General features: G+C 31.9%; 3 protein-coding genes across 4 annotated transcripts in view; 1 reads left to right on the top strand and 2 right to left on the bottom strand.

The window, feature by feature from the left end:
- LOC136978905 (ribose-phosphate pyrophosphokinase 1) overlaps window positions 1–1,234 on the top strand; it is a 56,179-nt gene extending 54,945 nt beyond the window's left edge. Inside the window, exon 7 of the mRNA XM_067274742.1 lies at window positions 74–1,234. Coding sequence (XP_067130843.1) covers window positions 74–166 — 93 coding nt within the window. The 3' untranslated portion in view covers window positions 167–1,234. The remainder of the gene's footprint in view (window positions 1–73) is intronic.
- Window positions 1,235–4,955: 3,721 nt separating this feature from the next.
- On the bottom strand, window positions 4,956–6,304 carry LOC136978900 (uncharacterized). The gene has a single exon (XM_067274736.1). The coding sequence runs from the start codon at window positions 6,232–6,234 to the stop codon at window positions 4,987–4,989; it is 1,248 nt and encodes a 415-aa protein (XP_067130837.1). The 5' UTR covers window positions 6,235–6,304; the 3' UTR covers window positions 4,956–4,986.
- Window positions 6,305–12,374: 6,070 nt separating this feature from the next.
- Window positions 12,375–23,754, bottom strand: LOC136978904 (THAP domain-containing protein 1-like). 2 transcript variants are annotated; one of them, XM_067274740.1, is made up of 3 exons: window positions 23,499–23,754; window positions 13,757–14,331; window positions 12,375–13,542 (listed from the first exon to the last, which is right to left on the bottom strand). In XM_067274740.1, the coding sequence occupies exons 1-2, from the start codon at window positions 23,698–23,700 to the stop codon at window positions 13,805–13,807; spliced, it is 729 nt and encodes a 242-aa protein (XP_067130841.1). In that variant the 5' UTR covers window positions 23,701–23,754; the 3' UTR covers window positions 12,375–13,542; window positions 13,757–13,804. The 2 variants fall into 2 exon arrangements, with proteins under 2 accessions (XP_067130841.1, XP_067130840.1); XM_067274739.1 differs by having other exon boundaries at window positions 12,375–14,331.
- Between the last annotated feature and the right edge of the window lie 1,192 nt (window positions 23,755–24,946).

The following is a 24,946-nucleotide window of genomic DNA, read 5'->3' as shown; positions in this document are numbered from 1 at the left end:
TTTATTCCTAATAATAGCATTGCAGTGCTATGTAGCATTTTTGTTTTTTTGTTTTTATCTTGTGTCTTTACAGTGTATTGATATCTCGATGATCCTGGCCGAAGCAATCCGTCGTACTCACAATGGCGAATCCGTCACTTATTTGTTCAGTAACGTCCCAATGTAGAATGACCTTCCGAGATGCGATTCCTTTTCACCAACAACTGACAAATTCAGATTGTTAATACACATGCATGGACCTAGATATTTGTATGCTGTTTTCATAATAATTTCCATAATGATTCATTGTATTTTTTGAATCACATAGACCAATAATTCTGCTTGTATTAGAGGAATTCCTCTTATTTTTTTAATATTATATACAATATGTATTCAAAAATTTGTCATGGGATATACAATTAACTATTGATACAAACAAATGACAATTGATGTTTTTATATCAAATGTTTATAAATTGCTTTTAAAACAATAATTCTTATTATCAGATAACACTGTGTTAGAATGATTGTATCCTCATATCTGTTAAACTCTTTGATATTGTTACAGGGGGGACAATAGATTTTTAAAGTCATTAAGATATGTTTATTCATATTCCTTTTGCAGATTATAAACAGATAATTCACGTGAGTTTCTATACAAAAAATGTTTCTAACTGAAATTTTAAAATGTTTTTGTTTTTTAAAATATCTAAATTTTTAATGTAAGAAATAAATTATAAATAATAATTTCGATTCAATAGATTGTTACACAGATTTTGATAAAGTGTGAAAATAAGAATAAAGTATAATCATGATTTTTGTAATCTGTGCTACTATGTTCCTTTAATTGCAGTGCTTGGATGTTTCTCGATTTTTTTCTGAAGCAATTCGTAGAAACCACAACTGTGAACCACTGGGTCCAATTCTTAATGATGTTCCATATTAAATCATCATTTATATAAAACCAAAAAAATTTCATTTGTAAAAAGTTAAAATATATTGTATATATGAAATAGATTATTAAGTTTATTATATAGTTATATTTTGTGCTGAAATAAGCCACAATTTTAAACAAAAAGATAAATAGTGCCATTAGATTTTACTTTATGTAAATGCAAAATATTTCATGAGTTTGTTCATTTCAAGACATCTTTCTGAAAAAGAAGTATACCTGATGTTATTTACAGATGATTTCTGCAGATAAGTGACAACTGCAAATATTCAGTGTAAAGTTATGTTGGATAATAAATATTTTTAAAAGTTATCCTGTAAAGTTACTTTTGTATATCTATATGTACACTGTACTGTATATTTTAAAATTCACTCTACCAGCACTAATAGGGCTTTATCCACACCCACTATGAGGACAGTCAGATTGTGAGGAATGGGACCTATATATATATCCTAGATGGGTCATGGAAAATTGCTGAGGTTTCTGACCTGAAAAACCCAGGCCCCCAGCAGGTATGTTTAAGCCCTTAACTTTGACCATTGGCTATCAAAACAGCATTTATTTATTGCCATAAAGTAACAGGATGATCGTAATTAAATCTTAGATATTCATGATTTGATTGAAAAAATTATTGGGCAACCAAAATTGTTATACAAACTGTCCTATATGTACTGTACATCAGGGGTGGCCAACTTTTGGGCACATAAAATCTACTTTTTATCGTAAAAATGTGTCGCGATCGACTTGTTGTCATAGGCATAGTCTAAGTGGGGAGGGGGAAGTGTGAAATACATACTATGTTTATACACTGTTTCAGTACGAAGTGCATTCACTGCTTATGAGTCGAGTCATAACTGCATGCATACAGTTGCGTTCGGTCACAAATATAATACATTAAGTTAAGACATCGCTAGCGATCGACCAAAATTGGCTTGGCGATCGACTTGTTGGCCACCCCTGCTGTACATGTACTGTACATGGTTTCGATTTTTAAAAATTCACTTGCTAGGGTGAAATTTGGCGCTGTTGTCTCCTTAGTATGGCCGCGTTTCTTTATGCAGCGCTCGAGAAGCACTTTACAGCGAATACATTGGAACTGGTTTCTAATTGGCCAACACTGCTCGTGACGTCATTTTGCTACACTCTCGCTGCATAAAGAAACGCGACCTATTCATATTAAGCACGTTTTCTAACGAAGTTCGGTGTAAAAAGTTTAAAAACGTTCTCACAATCTTTATCAGGTGAACAGTTTTGGTGCTTATTTTGCCAGATTGTGTTACTTGTAAACTAATCAACGAAATAGCCAGCACTGAAGAAATTTTGGTGTTTAAAAGGTTTATGAAGAGGTCCTCTGAATATGGAGAATCTTAAGAAAATTATTTTGTATTTTGAGGAGACTAGAAATTTTGCTGCGAAAAGGACTGAATTAGACATTTGATAACAGAAGACATTGTCACTTCAGTAGAGAAGCAGGAAATGAAAAATTCTCTTAGCAATGTCATGCCAATGAGACGTGCATTCAGTGAGTGGAAAGTTCTGTGAAAAATCTTGTACAGTACTTCTATCCATACAAGATATCCTATAGTCAGAAATTTATTTCTGATGGTGATAGCAGAAAAAACATTGCAAGACATTCGTAGCTGGAATGATGGTTGATGATGCACTGCCCTGGTAAATTCCAAGGAGCAATGAGGTTCATTTTCATTTGTTTTGAACAGCTGTCATATTTGGCCTAACTGTTGAGAGCGCCATTGGTAATGATATAAAGGATGCTGTGAAATTACACCATTAGTCCTTGTTTTGAGGAAAACTGCATCTGGGCCAATGATACGTTCTGTTAATTCTGCTGTATAGGCTCCAAAACTTCGCCATTTCAGCACTGCAGAAGAAATTGTTTGAACACAATATGAAAGATAGTAAACCCCATATTTCGGCTTAGATGTGCAAGCCGACGGCCGGATGGCCGAGCGGTAAAGGTGGCAGCCTACCGCTCTGGGGGACCCGGGATCGAATCCGAACGGGTCGAATAATCCCCAGGAATTTTTCGGGGGGTGGTCCGTTCGGATATGTCGGGCCCCGTCCCTCACCACCCGGTTGCCCCATTGTGGGCCTGGCCGAACCCATAATGGGCCTACTAAAAGAGGCCCTCTTAGTGCCCACAGGGCGGAAAGAGTTAAAAAAAAAAAAAAAAAAAAAAAGATGTGCAAGCCTGAAGGTTAGTTCTCACTGAGCGAATAGCGAAAGCAAATGAGAAAAGTGAAAACCGATTTTTATTCACTTAGCGAACCTTATTCATACAACCAAAAGCGACAAACGATTGCGAATTTTAAGCAGCCAATCATTTGCAAGCAAGAGAACGTCCTCGGAAAATAAAATGGTTGCTTCCGATATTCTGTTGTTAACCGTGTTTATTTATTGAGAAGAAAAAGATACGTTAAAAAGAAAATGATGCTGGGTGGGAGGAATATTAAAAAACCATCAATTACGATATCTAATGTATTGCGTGAGAAAATCTCTGTAGTCATCTTGAAAACAAGAACCACACGACAACTAGCGGAAATGCGATCGGTGGCGAAATTTTTTTGCTAGCGAAAAAGCTAGACAGTTCCGAACTTCGAAGCGATTCTCGAAATGGTAAAATTCGCCGGAAACGACGTCATGTGTGACGCGTTGTTTGCTGTTTTAAGCTTTCGCCAGCGAAGTGCGCTCTATGTGAACTAAGCCTTACTGCAACGTCATTTTTCGCACGAGAGATTATCCGATCATTTTCAACGTCGTCGTCAACGTTCAGATCAACAGATCTGAACGCCTGTGACTTTTGGTTATTGAACTGACTAGAGCCGCATCCACCAGTGGTCGAGGGTTTGCATCTCATTAACGGGTTTGTCATACGGTGTTTTCCGTGTTTCCTAGTCCAAATAGCGACTAGTTTCCCACAAAAGCCCTTCCGAGAGGCATCTCTCTCTCTCTCTCTCTTGCCAGATCGCTCAAGTGTTACATTGCCTTATTCCATAAGTTTCATCTAATCTGCCTTAACAAGAGCGGCTCTTTAGGTTAATGTTCATAACCTGTCTTAAAAAGAGAATTTCAGGACGTGCGACATCCTGAACACTCAGGTTAGTTGTTCAGCCGTGGTGTGTGTTGTGCAGCGAACGTTCAACCATATTTTTCATGTAATCGTCAATTTCATATTTCAGATCTGTAACTGAAAAAAAAAAAATTATTGTACTTGTTTCTTAACTCCAGAATTTCATTGGAAAATGAACTAATGTGCACATTAATGAAACTGCAGCGCCATATTTTGCCTTAGCGGTTGAGTTTTGAAGTAAAATTATTTTTCGAAAATCGAAACGCACAACGTGTATCACAAATTTTAAATTTGCTCAATAGTTCTGTCTACAGAGAGCTCTGAACACCTACTCTGTATGAACACCCTGTTACGGTACAGAATAAAAAAACGAAAAAGTTTTTGTCCCCAGGTGACTCGAACTATACTAATTTTCTCAGATATTACGTAACGATGGGTAACTGCTTTAGAATATTCTAGTCATTCCTCTCTATATCTCTGTTAAATATTAAATTTGGTCGATATCAGAACATCTGTGAAGTATAGGTTTTTATATTGAAAATATATAACGTACTTCATGTAAATTTCATAAACCTTTTGGTAACAGCCGAATCGTCAATTGAGGTGAAGTTGATAGCGCTCCCATTATTTTAACAATATTTTAGTAGAATACAATATTCCATTAATATTTCCAATGAAAATTTTTTACCAAACTCAAAAGATGAAGTCGATTAGAATCTAAAATATTATATCATAATTTCTTTTTAAAATAATATTTTCAAGTATTTGGTTTATAAAATAAAATGCAATATATTTTTTTTATAAATATCAAAATAAAAAAGGGATTTATGAAATCTTAGATTATCACGATGCCTAGCAAAAGAGAAAAGGCCTATAAATAAATTATATTTATCAACACGCTATGTATTAAGGGTTAATTAGATAAATTTAATAATTTATTTTGAACGATCCGAGGGGCTGCATAAGTATCAAAAATTTTGTTTCTTTGAGATATTTTTCCTTTCACATAAAAGTTGATAAATGTCTTTCTTCTTTCTCTTCATCAAGTGTTCTTTTGCAATATCCAATGCATCTTTATTTATCTGGTCAGATTTAATGTCTAAATCGCAATCCTTATCTAGAAGCATCTTGACGATTTTGGCAAAATAACTATCGACGGCACACATCAAAGGCGTAAATCCGTCTTCGTTCTGTTTGTTGATATTTACTTCGGGATGTTCCAGCAATACGGTGGCAACATCCACCAAGCCTCTTCCCGCTGCGATATGCAAAGCCGTATCTCCACGAGGATCTTGAGCATTGACGTCACTTCCTTTCTCTAGTAATTTTGCAACTAGTAACGCCGAATTCTTTCTGGCGGCGTGGTGAAGTGCGGTGCATTCGTATCTATCTCTTATCCCGAGATCGACGTCGTGTTTCAAAATAGCTAATGCCATTTTATAATTTCCGTTATTTATAGCAGTTGTTAAAGGTGTTTCTCCGAGATGATTTCTAACGTTTACATCGGGTTTACCAGATAGAAAGATTTCCATGGTTTCCACGTCGTCTTCCTTTCCTTTCGCTAATATATGTAATGGCGTATTGCCCATTACGTCTTTTAAATTTAAATTACATCTCGGAACTAATTCTTCTAATATCGCTTTGACCTTCTCAAGAGAGACGGTTTTTATGGTCCTAGATTCTAGATTTCTTGTTAATATATGCAAAGGAGAACTGCCCGTCAGTTTATCTTGAATGTTAAAATTTGCATTCCGGCATTCTAGAAATAATTGAATAATTTCTTGATTAAAATTCGTCGGACGCATACAAGCGTGCAAAGCCGTTGTTCCTTGATGATTACACCTATTTACGTCGGCATGAGCAATCAATAAATTCCTAACGATTTTATGGAAACCCCTTTTAGTTGCCTCGATTAAAGGAATCTTTCGAGAATAAATTTCTTCCACGTTAGGATCCATCCCGTTATCTAACATTCTACGTACTTTTTCCTCGTCATTCTTAGAAATGGCTTTATAAAAAATTCCTACATTAGGATCTTCTTCTGCCGCGCTACATTTTTTCTGTATTGATGTTTGAAGCGATCGATGTTTCTTTTTTGAAGAATTAGTTCGAATATCATTCAGATCGATCAACGATCTCGCAGAACAAACTGAATTACGTGTCTCAGACTTCATCGTTTGGTCCGACGTTATTTCTTTAACTTTTATACTCGACATGATTAGGACCTTTCGTATATTCGATCAAACTGAAACGAACGGCTTGTCAATCGCTAATGTTTCGAAACAATTCTCAGCCTATAACAATGGGTAAGTTGCGCAGGATTATTTATTTCAAAAATATTTTACTGAATCTTAATCAGTCTAGAATATGGAAGAATATCAATATATCCACTGATAATGCTATAAGAGGGGGATTTATTTATATTAGAGTAAGTTCTGGAAAAGTAAAATTTGTCACTTTATGAGATTACAGTACAGTATCTCAGTTTTCGACTTATAAACACCGTTGTATTAGGAGCATCCCAATTTTCATATTTTAGGTACAAAAAAGTGCATTTTATAAGGAAAAAAATACGATAATAAAATGAATCTCGTTCGTAACGCAGTCATACAATTTGTGAAAGTTAATAAGAATTTTACAAATGTTTATAGATCCTTTGGATCTGTCTGTGATTTACATTTTCAAGAGGAAAAGTGGAGTTGTTCATTTCTCTATTTTGGAAATTCATTTAATAATGTGTCAAACCGGACTCTGATTTTCCTTCGGCACAATGAGAGTAAGCGACTATTTCTAAACAAATATTTTCAATAAATCTCTGCTTAAAGATTAAATTTCTCACCTCCGACGTTATTTAAACGGCGTGATCAGACTAAGTCAAATTGTGGTTTATGCAGAAAACTGACGAATTAACTGAAACATCCAATACTTTGATCGTTACGAAACAATTGTCGTTGGACAATATAATGATTTTTTGCTATTTGTGGATATCTGTTTTGGCATCAATGTTGAACACGGACGTTATTGCACTTCACAAAGCTGAATAAACCTTAACTTTATTCATTTTTGAAATCGCATCGTATAAGTTTTTCGGAAGAGATACTGAAGATAAGAATTATAAAATACGATTGATTGGGCCACATCGGGGAATAATCATTTTGCCCATTTATGCGGACTTTATCCCGGTAAGCTGAAAAAAACACTTTTCCCGTAGTCTAATAAACAGGTATATGCTAACAACGTTAAACACAAAAAAAAGAGATTTACTGGAAGATTAATTAACTAGTTAAGTAACGTGTAGTCGGAACGAAGCTGCTCGCACCTTTATTTTCTAGATTATGAGGAAAAAAAGAAACAAAGAATCATTCTCAACAATATATTTGATTTCTATTGGATCATTTAAAGGTACAAATATAAGGTCAGAATAAGCCATTAATTAATTGCTATGCCAACGTCTCATGAAATTCTGACTATCACTATGGGCCTCGGACTTACAGATTGACTCGTAGCGATCTTTATTGTAACTCTAAAAATACTGAGTCAGTTATTTTTTTCACTCGATTCAATGTAACATAGGTAAGACCGATAGCTGTCTCTTTTTCCCCTATATCTATTTTGATTTTTGGAAGAGTTAATCCCTGTGATTTATGTATAGTCATCGAGTATGCTAAGGTAAGGGAAACTGTCTACGAAATCGCAATATACTGCTATCGTTCGAAGAGCGTGTTATGGGGATTATTGGAAACAGATTTCCATAGATGAAAGGTCCCTAATAGCTATTGAATTCCACTAAAATAAACAGAGGAAGAGCTGGAGGGCGAGCATTAGGAGCATATATAATGTAGCGTATAGTTCCTAGTGAACCATTGACGAGACCTCCTTGCACCCATAAGTTGACTCTCAGCATGATTCTGGCGCTAACTGAGATTCAAATACTTGGAGACCAAGAGCTGAGTCATCTTTGGACGAAGGCGGGACAATATCTGGAGTGTTTTCAGATGCTATATAAGCAAGAGGGCATCCAGTTGACTGCAACTAGTTTTCTTTGCTTTGTTTAACTTGCTCGTTTGTTGGATATAGCTCTACTGCCGTTTGGAACTGATCGAGTTCATCTCTGGATAAACACGCTCGATTTCTTGTCGTCAGAATGTTCAGATCTGTATCAGAGAAATCACCCGAAGCTAGATGTTGTAAGACATCTGTGAAGGAACTATCTGCGCTATTTTGTCTATGAGAATTACTAAGTTCAATGAACTTCTCAAAAGAATCAAATACGAATGTAATGTAACAACATTACATTCGCATTTGATTGACATTACATTGTAAAAAACACTCGAGTAGAGAAGAGTATCTTTAACAGGAGGAAGCTGACGAAAATCACCAAACGGCCCATCTTTCTCGGTGTTTATCTCCCTCAATCTTCTCTCGATCACGTAAAGCATTCTTGCACCAATCATTGACAGTTCATCGATGATGATGAATTTGAGCGACTTCATCTCAATCTGGAATCTCTGTGCAGCTTCTCCATTTAGAGATCGAAATTTCGTACTAACGATAGGAAGACGAAGAGAGAAGAAACCATCAATATTAATCGTTGCTGCTCCACGTTTTAAAAAGAAAACTTTTTAAAACTTATTATTCTATAAAGATTCTTTATATTTGTTGTGTATCCAGTTAGCGATAACATTTACCTTTCAAAATTACCGTTTTAATGCTTGTCATATTTTCCGACCACTAGTTGACGCTTCTACACGTGCGTGCAGGAAGCGACTAACACTTGACTTCATGCATTCCTTGTCAATATTGTAACTCTAGAATGAGTTGTCCGATCTTAATGACATTTTCTAGGACGACTCATCATCACTCAAAGATGAACTGATTAAAATTTCAACTCTGAAAAATTATCCATACTGAAGAAAAACGCGATCTTCGTTTTGACCCCTATCTCCAGTTCTACAAAAATGGATCATTTTTGAGAGTTGAAATTTTAATCAGTTCATCCTTGAGTGATGATGAGTCGTCCTAGAAAATTTCATCAAGATCGGACAACTCATTCTAGAGTTATAATGTTGACAAGAAATGCACGAAGTCAAGTATTAGTCGTCACTTCATTCCGACAATTACGTCACACTTTACCACAAGGCGATATAGCTTAGAACAGTGGTTCTCAACCTTTCCGAGGCCGCGGAACACGATTCATATACATTTTACTACACGGAGAATTAGCATCAATACATTCAAAAATTGATAAGTAATTCTATGTTTACTATTCTCAGGAAACAATGAAGCAATAAACTAATAAACTTTAATATTGGGTTGTTCTGAAAGTAATTTCGTTTTTTTCATAGAAAAATAAACGCAATATTCTTATAATCAATATATAATTCAATAAAATATTTATTTACCATTTTGGTCAAATACCTGTTGTCATTGTTTCTGGTAGTAGCATGATTTCACATTCATAAAAATTTTGATCGTTGTTTACAAAAAACTGATCCAAGTGATTTTTGACATTGTCATTTCAAGTAAATGTCTTAGTTAAAAAAAAAATTTGTATAGACCGGAACAAGTAATAATCCGAATGTGCCAGATCTGGCGAATATGATTGGTGGATAACACATCCATCTAAGCTATAACAGTTTCTGACGAGTTACCAAACTTGTGTGAAATTTGGCATTATCATGGTAAAACACTACACTTTGTTTGTTGATCAATTCTGGCCTTTTCTGTTTGATGATATTACTCAATGGTAGTACACTTTCGAATCAATTGTTAAATTGTCTGGTAAAAGCTCCAAAAAAAATTTCTTTAAAATCCCACCATAGAGAGCATCTCTCTAAGAACATGTGGAACCCATATATCGAGCTTTGAAACGAAACCAATTCGTTTTAAGTAATAATAAACGGTTCAATTTAACAGATTTAATCTCTTAGTGATTTCACGTGTTGTTATACGGCAGATTGCTTCAATCAGTACCTTTATTTTGTTTTCATTGGCTTCAAATGGCCATCCAGAATGTGGTGTATCTTCGATATTAAAATTGTCAGAACGCAATTTTGTAAACCAGTTTTGGCACTGTCTTTCTCTCAACACATCTTCTCCAAACATGTACCACAATTTTTTTCTTGTTTGAACAGCATTTTGGTTTTTGTTATAAAAAAGTAAAATATGCCAAAAATGATGCTTTCGATTTTCCATATTTAATGGGTCACCGAAAAAAAAAACAATTGTACAGAATCAAACAAAATTTTTTACAAATAAGCTTTAAAATGTCACTGTCGAAGTATATAATGAAAATGTGGTTTAAAATAAAATTGGCTGGTAAAAATTCATCTAATTCCTCTAGTAATAAAAAAACGAAATTACTTTCCAAACAACCCAATATATTGAATAAAATAGAAACACGGAGTTATCTATGAATATAGCAATGGAAATAAATTTGAATAAAAACTTTCAAAATTTTTTTTCATGGAACACTGGTTAAGAACCACTAACCTAGAGAAGCTCATGCCCAACTAGCTGATACAAGGCAAGACAAGAAATTTACAAGAAATCATCTGGAAGAATAGTTACTAATAAATTATTTTTGAAATGAAATGGATTATGCCATTGATTTGTTTAGCTGCTTGCCACAGTCTCAAGAACCTTCTGTAGTAGAGATGGAAATCCAGTTTTGCTTCTGGAACTGGAACTGTTAGAATAGACAGTTTCTCACTTGGTTTTATATGTTATATAATAGAATGTTTCTCTCTCTGCTCCAAATTATTCTTGCTTAACTCGGTTTGATTTTAGTTTTTTTATTCATATATGGCAATGTGACACATGGGCAATCTACTGAGGGGAGAATGCCTCCCGGAGTCTTTTATGAGAAACTGGCCTCTATTTAGGTGTTACTAACATGTAAACCCAGAAAACTCTACGTGGACAACCCGTTGGTGAGGCACAAACCCACAACCGGTGTGTTTTATCCACTCAGCCAATGGTCAGTTGATTAACTCTGCTTCTGAGAAAAATATAGACTACCACGAAACCTAGACACTATCCCTGATTTCATCTCCCTTATTAAAGTCTAAACCCTTTGTCCGATCTGCACCAAATTTTACATGTTCATTCTCTGGGAACCTGAGGAAAATATGACTTCCATGAATCTGCACATCCTACTCTTCCTCACCTCGACACTTCGTAAAAACAGTATTATAGTAGGTTTTCATTTTGTTTAGCCAGGCAATACTGCACATATCTGCTAGTTACTAATAAAATAGACAATTACAGACTAATAAAAATACAAATTTTAAAAATATCTGTAAAAATTTAAAACACTAAACTAATTTGATTATTCCTAAAAACTTGTAAACATTTTCATTTAGTTCAAGTACAAATCCGGATACCGTTCCATAAAAAGCAGTATTATAAGTACAAAATGAAGAACATGTTAGAGATGGGTAATTCTGGGTAGAAACTACTATGTTCTGTATTCAAACTGCTTTGGGTAAACAGCCCAGATCAAGACACTAAAATCAGTTTTTCTGTTTCAACCTAACTTTTTAGGTCTAGCAAATTCAAGAAGTATATAGAGAGTAATTTTCTACAGCTTAATTTGGGAAAACTGACATAATTGCGACGCAACTAGAGGCACAGTCTATAGTTTGCCATTCAATTACAATCGTCAATGTTCCAAATAAACGGGTGCCCCAATTAAGTGGAATCTACTGTATATACATATATAAAAATAAAATTCTGAACTCTCGAACACACATGCCGTAACTTGATAGATGCAACCGGTATACAGGTACGGGGTCCAGGACAAATGGCGTCCTTAAATGGGATAAAAAAAAAACCAGTACTATATTTTCATTCTGAAATTCTAAATTTTGTCACTGTGGGGCTGATTTAATAATGTTTTTAGTTTTAAACTTAAAAATGAACCATTTCTATCTTTTTTTATTTTTTTCAAAAGAGGTCCAAATAGTCTTGCATAGGGTACATGAAAAGATGGCCACGGCACTGTATACGCCATAACTACAAGATCTTTTGAGTGGAGAAATGTCTCACACGCAAGTTTCAACGATTAACAAAGTTGAAGAGAACTCAAGATTCTTTAATTTCTTCAATATCTATACTCTGAAAACCTAAGTGATGTGGTTTCAAAGGTATCAAATATGTACCCGCATCTCTTCCATCGTGGCTGTTGCCAATTCTTCTAGGTTTGTTAACTTCTCTATTATTCATTTATCTTGATTCCTTAAGTCTTGTAATAAAAAAACTTTATGTAATATTTTTTATGCTAATGGTTAAATATACAAAAATAACGTGAGGAACACTTTACACATATGTAATGAAAATAAAAAATATCAAACCATTTAATTACAAATCATTTATTGATTTTTATCAAAAATATTTTTGATACAACCGATTATCTAAACAATTTTAACAAGACTGGGAGATGCTCAAATAAAATTTTTGATATGCCAGTCTGCAACATTGCAAATATATCAGTAATAAAACCTGTATTACATATTTTAGAGATTTAACATTTTTTCCCAAGAGTTTGAAATGCTCAATCTTTTTAAATATATTTAGATACAAATAGTCAAAAACAATGTATCTAAAAAAACAAAACACTCTCCTTAATCAACTGGACAAATTTATTCTATTATCGTCAACAATTTGTATTTTTCTTTAATCAAACAAAATATTTGTAACATACATCACTATGTTAACAGAAATTATATCTCCAAAAGAATCCAACAAAACATTTAATACTCTCATTTTCATAACATTTCATGAATAATAAAATAAACAACCGTACAAAAAAATCTTTAATCTTCACATAATTATCACAATACTAAGAGACGTCTAATTTAAACTGTTTCTGAAAATTGCTATCCCAATAGCCGTGGATTGTATAGCAAGTGAATGTAAAAAACTATCAAATTCTACTGTTTCTATGATAATAAATATTCAAATGTGTAAATGTGGCCTCTTCGGTTTTTGGAGGTATGTTTAAACAGGAATTTGATTAAATTTACATTCATTTGTGGTACAGATAACTATTTTTTTTTTTTTTCAAATACTTCTGTAATAAAATAACATTTCAATTTCATCTGAATATCTAAAATGTTTTAAAGTTTCAAGCCATTGAGCAAAAATACAAGGTTTTTAACATTTGTTTATTGTTTCCTCTTAAGTGAAAACATTTTAAATGGTGTTATTGCTACCTGATTTAGTGCTTTACCTATGGCCTCCATAAATCTAAAATAAAATCAAGCTGAAACATTATTTGGCAGCCATTAAGCAAAATACCATGTTGAATAATACACCATTTTTCTAACAAACTTCGACAACAATTAGTGAACAGATATGACTTAAGTCCTCCTTTGTAAAGGACTACAAATAACAAATTACAATATATTATTTACAATCAAATATTAGTAGGCATTTAAAATGTTGCACCAATTGTGAAGTCACATAGTTGGAAGAAGCAAGTTTACACAATCAGAATATCTGATGGTTTTCTTAATTCCTATCTAATGGAAATTTGAAAAAGAGTGAGTGAGAAAAGAGACTATGTCTCAGATATATACATAGAGCTGTTAAAACTGAAAGATAGTCCTCTTCTTTTAGTGTGAATCAATAAATATTTATTTTCTTATTTAAATTTGGTTTGACCAACTGTATAGTGTTAATAAAATGAATATTTCTATACAATATGAAAATTATTTTAAAGAATATCAAATTTACCTTTCTCTGGTATTGTATTGATATGCATTTTCTAGATATTATAAACACTTAACCATTAACGTGTTGGCAAGTACATAAATTTTCTGTTTGGCATTCGACGTCTTTGAAATCTAAACTACTTCCAGCCTGTGTGCCTTTTTCACACCTGATTCTTTCTTTAAAATTAAATTCCGTTTCCTTCTCTTCCAAAATAACTTCAGGTACTAGTAGTTCATGGAGATTTTCCGACAATATGTTATCATGAGATGAATTCTCTGATGTGAAAGAATATTTGCCCACTTTTGTGTCGTGAACAACTCTTTTGAGCCTAAGTGCTTCTTCTAACAGTTTCTCACTTGAAGCATTTCCTATCATGAATCTAGAAAATTTTTCTACAGCTTTTGATTGTCTATAAGGTGATATTTTATTTATTGCTGTCAGATCTTCGGATTTTATCTGATTGAATTCGTCACCAGAGACTGGCCTTTCAATTTTTCTTGTCCTCGAATTACGATGACCACGTCCTCTTCTAATATCTTTTACACCCCAATTGAATACAGATGGCACAGCATTTGTTTTTAACCTTGCTCTTTCACCTATATAATTTAAACAATTTTTAAAGTTGTTCTTAGTTATAACTCAATAAAAATTTGTTAAACAAAATTTTTTCTTTATTATAAATTACACACCCACAGATTTTTATATCTTACTGAAAATGTTGAAATATATCTGAAAAAATTCACTTGATAAATATATAAAATTTGCTGTAAAGATTCAGTAGTATAATAGTTAACTGATGTAGAACATTCAAATCTAATTTAAATAAATTAAATGTTCATTCAAAACAGGAAATATGCAATTCAGAAATCAAGAATAGCAAATAATAGAAATTAACACTGTCTAGAAAAAATAGACATATGCTAATTTCACTGTTATTATCTGCTAATACTATTGTTATAGCATCTATGTCAATATCACACAATATAAATATTTAACAGAATTTGAGAACAAAAATGGTTATGCAAATTTATAGAATTCAAATTCCTAATAATAATATTAGAGATTCAATCATTAATTATTATAATTACATGCAGTATGTATAAGATAAAAGTTTCTATTAATAGGAAAAAATAAACTGCAAATGCAAACAATTTTTCTCCTTAAATCTTGCCATACTTTCATCAAACATTTAGATTTTTGTCATATCATATTTTGTTGAACAGATTTCATATTTAATAAAACTATTAATCTGAGAAGGTTTTGGAACAAAAACCTTTAAATCAAAATGTAACTACAAAAAAAATTACAATGGAGATGATGTAATTTCTGGCATATAACCTGAAAAAATATTTCTAAAATGAAGTCACACAACCTGTACCTCTGAAGTTACTGTTGAAATCATTCCACTTAATTTGTATGCAGCTTAAAAGGTATCATCTCTCATATTTCATTTTTTCCTATTGCTTTTCCAGTTGTTATGTATACAAAACAAGGGAAAGTATTGGAATCATGTCAAATTTGACTCTCTGGTTTGTTTGCAAATCTACATGTTTTGAGAACATGTCTTGAACCCTAAAAAGTCAAAAGAAAAAAAAAAGTTCTGTTTCCATGGATATGTGCATGTGTGTTGGTGTATTTCATTTAATATCTCAGGATGGGATAATGATTAAGAAAGAAAATCTGGCATGGTTGCTTGTGTATAAGAGACATTGATGCTATTAAATTTTCATGGTTAAAGTTCGAGGAATAGGAAGATAAAAGGATTACACTTAATGAAAATTTTATTCATTATTAGCATTTAAATTCTTTATAAAACTTAACTTTGAGGGTAGCAACAAGCTTTTTGCCATTTTATAACATTATATAAAAATTACTTTTTAAATAAAATTTCATAATAGCCAGGAAAGTTATGCAACTCATTGCTGGATTTTTTCTTTCTTTCTTTCCATTTGCAATTTGTCGTTCATTTAATTATATATTAAGTGAAATAGAAAAAAAATATGAAAAAATTGTACCGTATCCACTCTTCATGGATATTTTATTTCATAGGTGAATTTTAAGTACTAATTTTTTAGTATGTTTGTGTTTTATGTTGAGGATGTTTGGAATGGAAATGTCTATGATGTAAGTTTGTTATGTCTATGAAGAAAGCTCTGTTATAGTATATTTCATATGTGTTATTTTGTATGTCTGCAGTATGTACAGTACTTGTAAACGTGTCATTTCCTAGCAACATTTTTTAAAATGTTATCCCTGTAGTTTTTTGTATATGTGATCTATTCTATTATGGCTGTCATAAATTCTTCCATCTCTTCTACAGTTAAATGTTAAAATAATATTGTAATTCATAATAAACATACACTTGAGTTACTGTTATATAGAATATTTGTATTTAACTACAAATCAGGAGGTTCATGCCATTAGCATCCAAAATATAAAAATAAAACTAACTTAATGTGAGGTTGGTTGAAGCAGAATTGCCATTCTAATTTCAATTTTATAATAAGCTTAGAGAATAAGCATTAACATAAAAATAAAATCAGTTTCATACAAAAATCTAAATACTCTCTTGGTATAATTATTGATTTCTCTGAACATGGTACAATCTTGAAACATAGTCATGTTGTTCCCAATCAACACCATGAGTAACTAACATGGTTATATCCAAAATCATATTCTCTATAGGCTATAAGTAATAAGACTATAAGGAATTATTAACTTTTTATAGTACTTATTATATATAGTACAACGTACTATTATTCTATATTGTTAATGTTACCCTAGGTATCGACGATGGCGGCGCTTCCGGTAATCTCGATGACAAGAGTGTTTAGAAATGAAATGTAGATGGCGCTGTTTGTACTGATGGTTTTTATGCAAATTTTCATCAAAATTTTCCGTTCTGGAAACATGAGGAATAATGTGAATTTTGATTTTGGTCATTGGTTAGACGGATGGTGCATGTTGTTAAGTGTTATACAGGTGTACGTGATTTTTAAAGTTTGTACAATTTTCTCTAATTTTTTAAAGTTAACGAGTAGGAAAATATGACCAATGGTAATTTCCATGTTAAATGTGTGTAATTGTGTTATATGTGTTAAATGTGTCATAACAAAGGATATGTAATCATGAATTACAACGCAATGAGACAACGCGACCGAGACATGGAAGGCGAGATGGGCGTAGATTGCAGATGCCACCCTCTATGGAGAAGCTGCCTCTCGCTGCCGAAAAAGGTGAGAGACGTAAATTGTAAGGCTGAGTTCCTTAGAGGCTTAAACTTTTATGTACATTCCAGGCAAATTCTGTTTGAATCGCTGATGTATCCAATCTCGTAATTCACGATTACTAGTTATTGATGGATTTGAGGTAGAATGACGAAATTTTTATTTTTTGTCTTCGATCAAAAGTAAGGAAATGAAACCAAAGTCTCGGAAAAAAGTAAGTAGCAAATTTACGTTTTAAAAACGTTTTAGTTTAAAAAAAGTTTAAATCTAGGTGTGTATTGGTTAATCTCGATGGTCGCCATCTTTGATACCTAGGATAACATTAACCCTCTGTATTCTATTTCTTTACTACTAGTAATCTGTCTAGTAAGAAAAGCCAATATTGTAAACTAATTGTTGTGATAAAGAGAATGAAAATGGAATAATTGTCTGAAGGTGCTGCAAAGTTTTATCTAAAATCTTAGTACAAATTGTGTTTTTATTTCTCAGCCATTGCATTACAAAATCAGCTTTTCTTAGTTATCAAGTCAACTATAATCAAAGGTTGGCTAGAATGATGATATATTTTATGTAAAATCTGGAAATCATATCCAAATATCATTATTTGTTTTAATGTATGTCATGAAATCTGAGATGAAGTCCAATGTTGCATTGTGTTTTCTAAAAAGTAGTGATTGTTTGATATATTTGTGTGCAATAATACAATAACCATGATTGTGTGATGCTGTCAAATGCTATTCTGTAATGTATACATTACAGGAAAGCAGTTACACTTTGCATGTGTAATTGTCATAAAACGAGTGAATTTATGAGTTGTTCTGTTAGAATGTTGTATTGTCAAATGTGTTGATATATTAATATTTTGTTTAAAATACATAGAGTGACTTTGTAGTGTGCTGGAAGGCATGTGATTGGTCTATATTGTTTTAAGGTATACATCTAATAAAGTAATTCTTCTATTGTAAAATATACCATGTATTTGAAATCAAATTTTAAGATTTTTTTTATGGAAGAAAATTAAGACAATCTATTTTATTAAGTTCTATAAAGAAACAAAAATGAGAAAAATGATACAAAAACTTTGGAATAAGTAATTTGCAGAAGTATATTACCACACTCTTCTACATATACAATAACTTTGTTTTTAGTTGAATTATAATATTACCTTGAAGGTATTTTAAAAATTTAAGAAGAATTTAAATTAAAAAATCATCATCAATAAAGCTCATTTGTGATTGTTGAACAGTATAGCCAAAAATGTCTGCTGTTGGTGCATTACACACCACATGGTCTACTCTTAATAACTGCCGATTTTGTTTTAAATTTGAATGTGAGATATTATTGATTATGAGCAGTATCTGTATTTCAGATAAGTAAAAATGGGTAAAAGAAAAAAATGTCTTAAAATCAAGAAAAATGATATTTGATATTAAAATTTTTACTTTATTAATAATTGAGAAATGAAGAGAATATGGAAATAAAAATTAAAAATAGGAATGTGCTTATGGATTGTAGTATTACAGTAATTAGACCTACAGGGCAATAAGCATAAATTTCCATGTATGTATGCTAAAAATAATTTATGAGTAAGAAGGGGAGTAGAATAATAATATAGATTTAGAATCAACAGAAATATAAAAGAAAATTCTATTGTATAAAACAATTAAGAATAAGAATAAAAATAAAAATGTGCACTGCACTAATCATTAAGTTCAAAGATTTTTAAGAATTTTAAATTGAACAGAAAGCTGATAGAAACACAATTTAATTATAATAAACTATAACAACAACAAAGAGCAGGCTTCAAATAAGTATAAGTTTACAAGACTGAGATAAATTATGGTGTTAGATAAGAATACATATTTGTGATTGTTGTCCTTTAATTTACACAGTAAAAAGTATAATTAAAATTCTAGACAAAATAAGTAGAATAACTAAAGGAATTAACTTTAATAGAATATGATATGGTGATAACATCATTACTATCATTCAAAACATAAACCAAAAATAGAGAAAACTATATAAACATTAGAAACATTGAGAACAAATTATGTCACAAGAATGTGCTTAAGATCTAATAGTAACAAACAAAAAGAAAAACACTGAATGCAAGATTGAATTAAACAGAAATAATGGAAAAAAAGTTCAGTTATCTTGGAAGTATGATATGTAATGAAAGAGATTTGAATAAAGATATAATAAATACTTAATACAACACAAGCTGGGCATATGAAGAGCAATTTTAAAATGATTTACAAAATGATGTAAAAAGAAAAATGTTGGAGCATTATTAAATGCAGTCAATCTCTAAAAATATGAAACTTAGACACTAACCTCTATAATCTAATTAATATCTGAAATATCAGAAAGATATGAGGAAATGAAATAGATTAGATTTGAATTAGAGATATTTAGAACTGAATATGATGCAGTTATAGCTTCTTAGATTTAATTACAAAATAAGTAGAGCATCGTAATATGACCTTAAGGTTCCAGATTTGTCACTTCATAAAGCTTTACTATGAGGAAAAAATACGAAAAGCCAGAAAAAAAATGGTTACATCTAAAATCATTCTAATATTGAGGAAAATAACAAAACTAAAAAGAATGGCACAAATTACATCTCATTACCAATCCATGAGGATAAATCTCTAGTTTAGAGACTGATACAATCATGATGAATGGACAAAACAGAAAATAATGATGTCCTACTACTTTAATGTTGCAGTACAAAATTAAAAGATTTAAAGTGCTTATTGTTTGGAACATCAATGTCTTGTGATAAACACTACAGGACTGCAGCATTATCAAAGAAAAATAAAATTACAAAATAATGTCTCAATTTTTATAGTAGGTAGGCCCGGCATTGCTCGGGCAAAAGTAACGATAGCAAAGATTATTACGTTATAGTCAACCTTACCCATTTTCACAGAATGCAAGAATTGGGTACCCCTGTTTCCAGACTAATTAGAGAATTTTTAGATGGGTCTAAAAATATGTTTGATTTCTCGCAAAAACGAAAAAAACTGCATCTGCGTCTTGCACGTCGATTTCTCTTAACACTTCCATTGTTGATGGAAGTGTTAAGCCTTAATCCTGTCAATCTCCCCCATGAGGAGGAATTTCGAAGAATCCCTTTTTAGTGTGCGTTCTTGTGACGTGTACCAAACTTCAACTTTCAACTCCTAACCGTTTGGGCTCTGCGCCGATTATTATTATTATCAACTCGTCTCAATTATATATATAGATATAATGATTATATAAATTATTTTACATGGTAAAAGTTAATTTTTTTTATACTGTTTTGATCAGTACAATAAAACCAGTATTAATCAAAATAATATATGAAATAAAAATGATTCTATTAAGGCAGTTGCATGTCACACACCTTACTACAACAGCTATTTTTTTCTGACTGCTAAACAGTGTAATGTTGTCTCCCACTCAGAGTTCTAGTCTGCTTATTTGGCTGCTGCATCTCGTGATATGAAATGCTTGAGATAGCACTGAACCGTTTAACAGTGCTGATGCAAACAATGTGGCTACATGGCAAGAATTAGTTACTGGATCAGAACATAAGTGCAAAGTACTCTAAGACCTGTAAAGATTATTATGAAAAAGACAAAAATTTTTAATCTTGAATTAATTTATTTTAATTAAATATATAAGTATTTTATGAATGTAATATATATGCTTATTAACCTGCACCAGGTGCTCGTCAACGTCAGGATTCTGATATGGCATGCAGAGAGAGAGAGAGAGAGAGAATATATATGCCAGATGTGGAGATGCTGAGTTACAGCTACTACTTATAGTGAAATTAAACATTCTAAGATAATTTTACAAGATAAATAGAAAGGTTATTCAAATTTGCATAAACCTATCATAAATTACACACAATTTGTGCAATTTATAGAAAATTTTGTAGATTAATTAACAGATAATAATACACACCATATTTTATATAAATGGAATTGAAACATTGATTATAAGAGAGAACAATTACTATCTTGTTTAGCTAATGAAATGCCAGTAATATATAAATTATAAATTATTTACCAATTTTTGACATTTGGGAAAAATTTTTATGAAACAAATACTTGAAACTATGCACATTAAACAATAAAAAATAAAATTTTATTAAACATTTTATATGGTTAAACAAACTAAGTTGTATCTGATGAACCATGTGTATGTTTCACAAAACTTTAACACAAGATAAATTTCAAGTTTAATAAAATATTACTTTTCCTAATGTATTTACTAAACACTTATGAAATAATTTGTTTAAAATTAGTTAATAACAGTAATTGTCCTGTGATTATAAATTAAAATAAAAGCCAATATGTCATAAGGTCAACTGATTAAATTGAACTAATATTTATAACAAATAGTCATGTATAAATCAAATAACTGATGTGAAACATCACGCAAGATTATTTACATAATGGTGCTCAAAAGCTAAGGAACAAAAGCAAAAATTGGCATACGTATTTATAAAAGTAAAACAAACATATGAAAGTTGATATTTTATGTAATAATAAACTTAAAATTTAAAATGTATCCATGAAATTTGCATAAAGTAATCTTATATGAAAACCAGATCAACATAAAAGCATTCACGAGTATTGCATGCTTCATTTTGTACTGTTATACAAAATGTAAACATAGTAAAGCTTTTAAAAAAAATGATTTGAAAAAGTTATCCAACTGAAGAAATGAAATAAAATGAATAATAAGATCAAGGCTGGTAGGATTTCACCAGCCTTGATCTTTCAAGTTGGGGATAACTAAGAGTGCGGACTATGCAGAGGTAAGCAAGTGAATTTTCTGAGTGATGACATTTCATGCTCTCATTTATTACAACCACACAGATGAGAGTGAGAAACAGAGAGCATGAAATGTCATCACCTCTTCTCGCCACATTCTTGCTCGCTCGGAAAATTCACTCACTTGCATCCTTAATTAAGCTACCTGCGAAATCATTTTCAAACATGCAATACATATCTAAAAGGCTTATTTCTGGATATTTGACAGTCATATCAATAAGTAAGACTACTAAATGCCCTTAAATGAAAGATCTCACTACATCCAAGGGAACAGTTGCTTACTAGCAAATCATGTCTAGGTGTCTTCACAACACACAACAATAAACTTTATATAAGATAATCAGTTATGTCCCATATGGTTTCCTCCCAGAGAAAGACATTGCTGGATTCAATGGATGGCCACTGTGCTTTCCATAGATGAATAATTTAGTTTTTAAACTAATTCTAAAATAGTATTGGTACAGAGACAGTTAGAATTTACTATACCATATAATAAATTTTATATTACACAAAATATTAAAAATTTTTGAGTTGATGGCACAGTGGTGTAGACTCACACCATAACTGACAACAAATATATTTTCATTTCTTTTCAGAAGTAGTTTAATGAATATCAGATAATACAACAAAATCACGGACACAGGTATTTGTGCATTTCTTGCAGAGAGTTCCGGACGACACGTTATCCAACATCTAATCCAAAACATGACAAGACACTATATATATTGTCCGAAATAATCATAACATCCTATCGAAGGAACCAAACTTTATACATTACCTTTGATTATTAATTGCATATTTGCATGTGTCATTAAATATTCAACTAATTTTCTTTCACACATACTTGCAATACTTTCACCAAAAATTTCATTAAAACACATTCAGAAAGTTTTGTATTCATATTTTTACATTCGTTCTTTAACTTTTGAGCATTAATATACAGAATTTCAATGCAAATATATGAAATGTGACAACTTTAAACATATTAGTCATAAAAAATAAAATTAATACATTAGAAACGACAAAAAAATATCGAAAAATTACAAAAGAAGAACTCAGTAAATATCACGTCATTAAAGAATGAAGTATCATTCGACACTGAAAACAAAGCTAACTATAATTATTTACAATTATCACTACAAAATTAAAATAGTGCAACATGTATTAATCAAACAAAGGAAATATAGAATTAATGCACTAGAATGCAAAGCTAGTTAAACAAATAGAATGTTTTTATTTAGAATACAACAAATAATAGCTTAATAATTAAATAATGATCAAGTTTTTTGAAATCAATTTTTTATATAGTAAATTTCAATAAAATTTATTAACAATATATTTATAAATTTAATATATTCAACTAAGCCTAATTGAACTAATTACAATACTGTTACACAACAGTATTGAGTTACCTAATTTATGAAATTATTATTGATTTAGGAGCATGAATCTTAAATAAGTATTGTGAATACGAATAATTTCATATATTGAAAGAATTCTTTGACAAGGAAAGTACTAAAAAATGCAAAGAGAAAATCATACAAAGTGTAAATATGTTGCAAATGTAAGTGTAGCATATGATCAATTGGACCGTATTTCGACTTAATCTTTCGGTTAGAATTGAGAAATGAAATTGCTTTCCTAAAATACTCGAGAATGCAAGAAATATTTTTGATAATCTTACTGTAGAGAGCATTATATTCTTACCCAAGAGTGTATCTCTGTAATCGTCTGAGGTAAAATGTGCAGAGCAAACACGAGTATATTCGGTTATTGTAAAATAAGGTCCGGGATCTCTTCTTATAGCTTCAATCCATTTTCCCAGTAGAGACGGTTCCTTTGGAAATTTGTGAAACGAGTAGGGACGTCCGCGATTCGTACATCCTGGGACGCAACAAAATCCCGGCATATCTCCTGCGCCATTTGCAATCGACAGACAAACTATTTGGTCACCTAGGAGATTATGTCGTGACATCTGGTGGACGAAAATTCGTGCAGAAAATACTATAACAGGATATATTGTAATGAATCCTCGGATTTTTCGTGTCAAAACGGCAAAATACGTTTGCTTTAGTGTTAAATAAAGTAAATGAATATATAGTCGTATTACTCGAAATATGTTTATTTATTTTGTAAAGTGTACATTATTAAAATCTTTTCGCTTTTATTGAAGTTTTGTTTACTAATTAATATTAATATCCGTAGCGTTTTATAGATATAGTTTGCTGCAAACACAGATTAACCCACAGTTTAACACCCGGATGGGACACGGCTCAAGGTCCTAGGACACGGCTGTAGTAAAATTAGCTGCGCTAAGCGCGCGCGGTATTGTGGGTAATCCCTAGCGCAAAATGCGGTAAACTAGTGGGCGTATTCAAAATCTCAGCGCGCAGTCAGCACCTCTCAGCATCTCTGTTCAAAATCTCAGATAACTTCCGATTGCTGCCAACGTGCTTTCGACAAACTGCAAGCGTTTTTTTCCGTGCTGGATACACCGGCAAACAAGATGGCAGCCACCATGAGACTCGTAAGAGCTCTGTTTTGCGTTGGCAATTTTGAATTTAATTTATTTGTTGATGAATAAACCTTGAATAAATTAAAATTCGATTAGTACATTAATAGAATATTTTAATGTACTAGTATATTTACGAGAGACATCACATAATTTGTTTTAGTAGTTAAAGTGTAATCTTAAGATTGATTTATTTAAAACTCCTACGGAAATTTTAAAAAATTATTCCTATTTCAAAATATTCGAAATATTCTTTTTTCATTAAGCTGTTCTCTTTTCGAAATATTCATTTTTCATTAAGCTGTTCTCATTAAGTCTCTTTCTCTCTGTCCTAGCGTTAATCCCGCTGTGGTGCAGCGTTCGCTTTTTGACATGCCAATCTCCACTTCTTTCGATCCAAGGCGTCCCCCGAGGTGACACCTACTAGACGTATATCTTCCCTTATCCTGTCTATCCAGTGTTTCCTGCGTCTCCCGCAAAGGCGTTGTCAAGCTGGGTTGAGATGGGTGGCCATTTTTTTAACAGATTGTTCACTGCTTCTGACTACATGGCCATACCAGCGTAGTCGGGTCTCACACATTTTCTCAGTAATTGGCGCCACTCCCATGATCTTGCGGACGTCTGTGTTCGCAACATGGTCAAG

The sequence above is a fragment of the Centruroides vittatus genome, unplaced genomic scaffold (assembly GCF_030686945.1).
Source record: "Centruroides vittatus isolate TY-2023 unplaced genomic scaffold, ASM3068694v2 contig_563, whole genome shotgun sequence".
Classification (NCBI taxonomy): Eukaryota; Metazoa; Arthropoda; class Arachnida; order Scorpiones; family Buthidae; genus Centruroides; species Centruroides vittatus.
Note: the sequence above shows the minus strand (reverse complement) of the source record. Positions and strands in the feature narration are given on the sequence as shown.

Excerpts from the sequence above, each read along its gene's own strand:
- LOC136978900 (XM_067274736.1), bottom strand. The coding sequence starts at position 6,234 with ATGTCGAGTATAAAAGTTAAAGAAATAACGTCGGACCAAACGATGAAG.
- LOC136978904 (XM_067274739.1), bottom strand. The coding sequence starts at position 23,700 with ATGCCGGGATTTTGTTGCGTCCCAGGATGTACGAATCGCGGACGTCCC. Across the intron at positions 14,332-23,498 it reads TTACAGAGATACACTCTTGG|GTGAAAGAGCAAGGTTAAAA; the intron begins GTAAGAATATAA and ends TAAATTATATAG.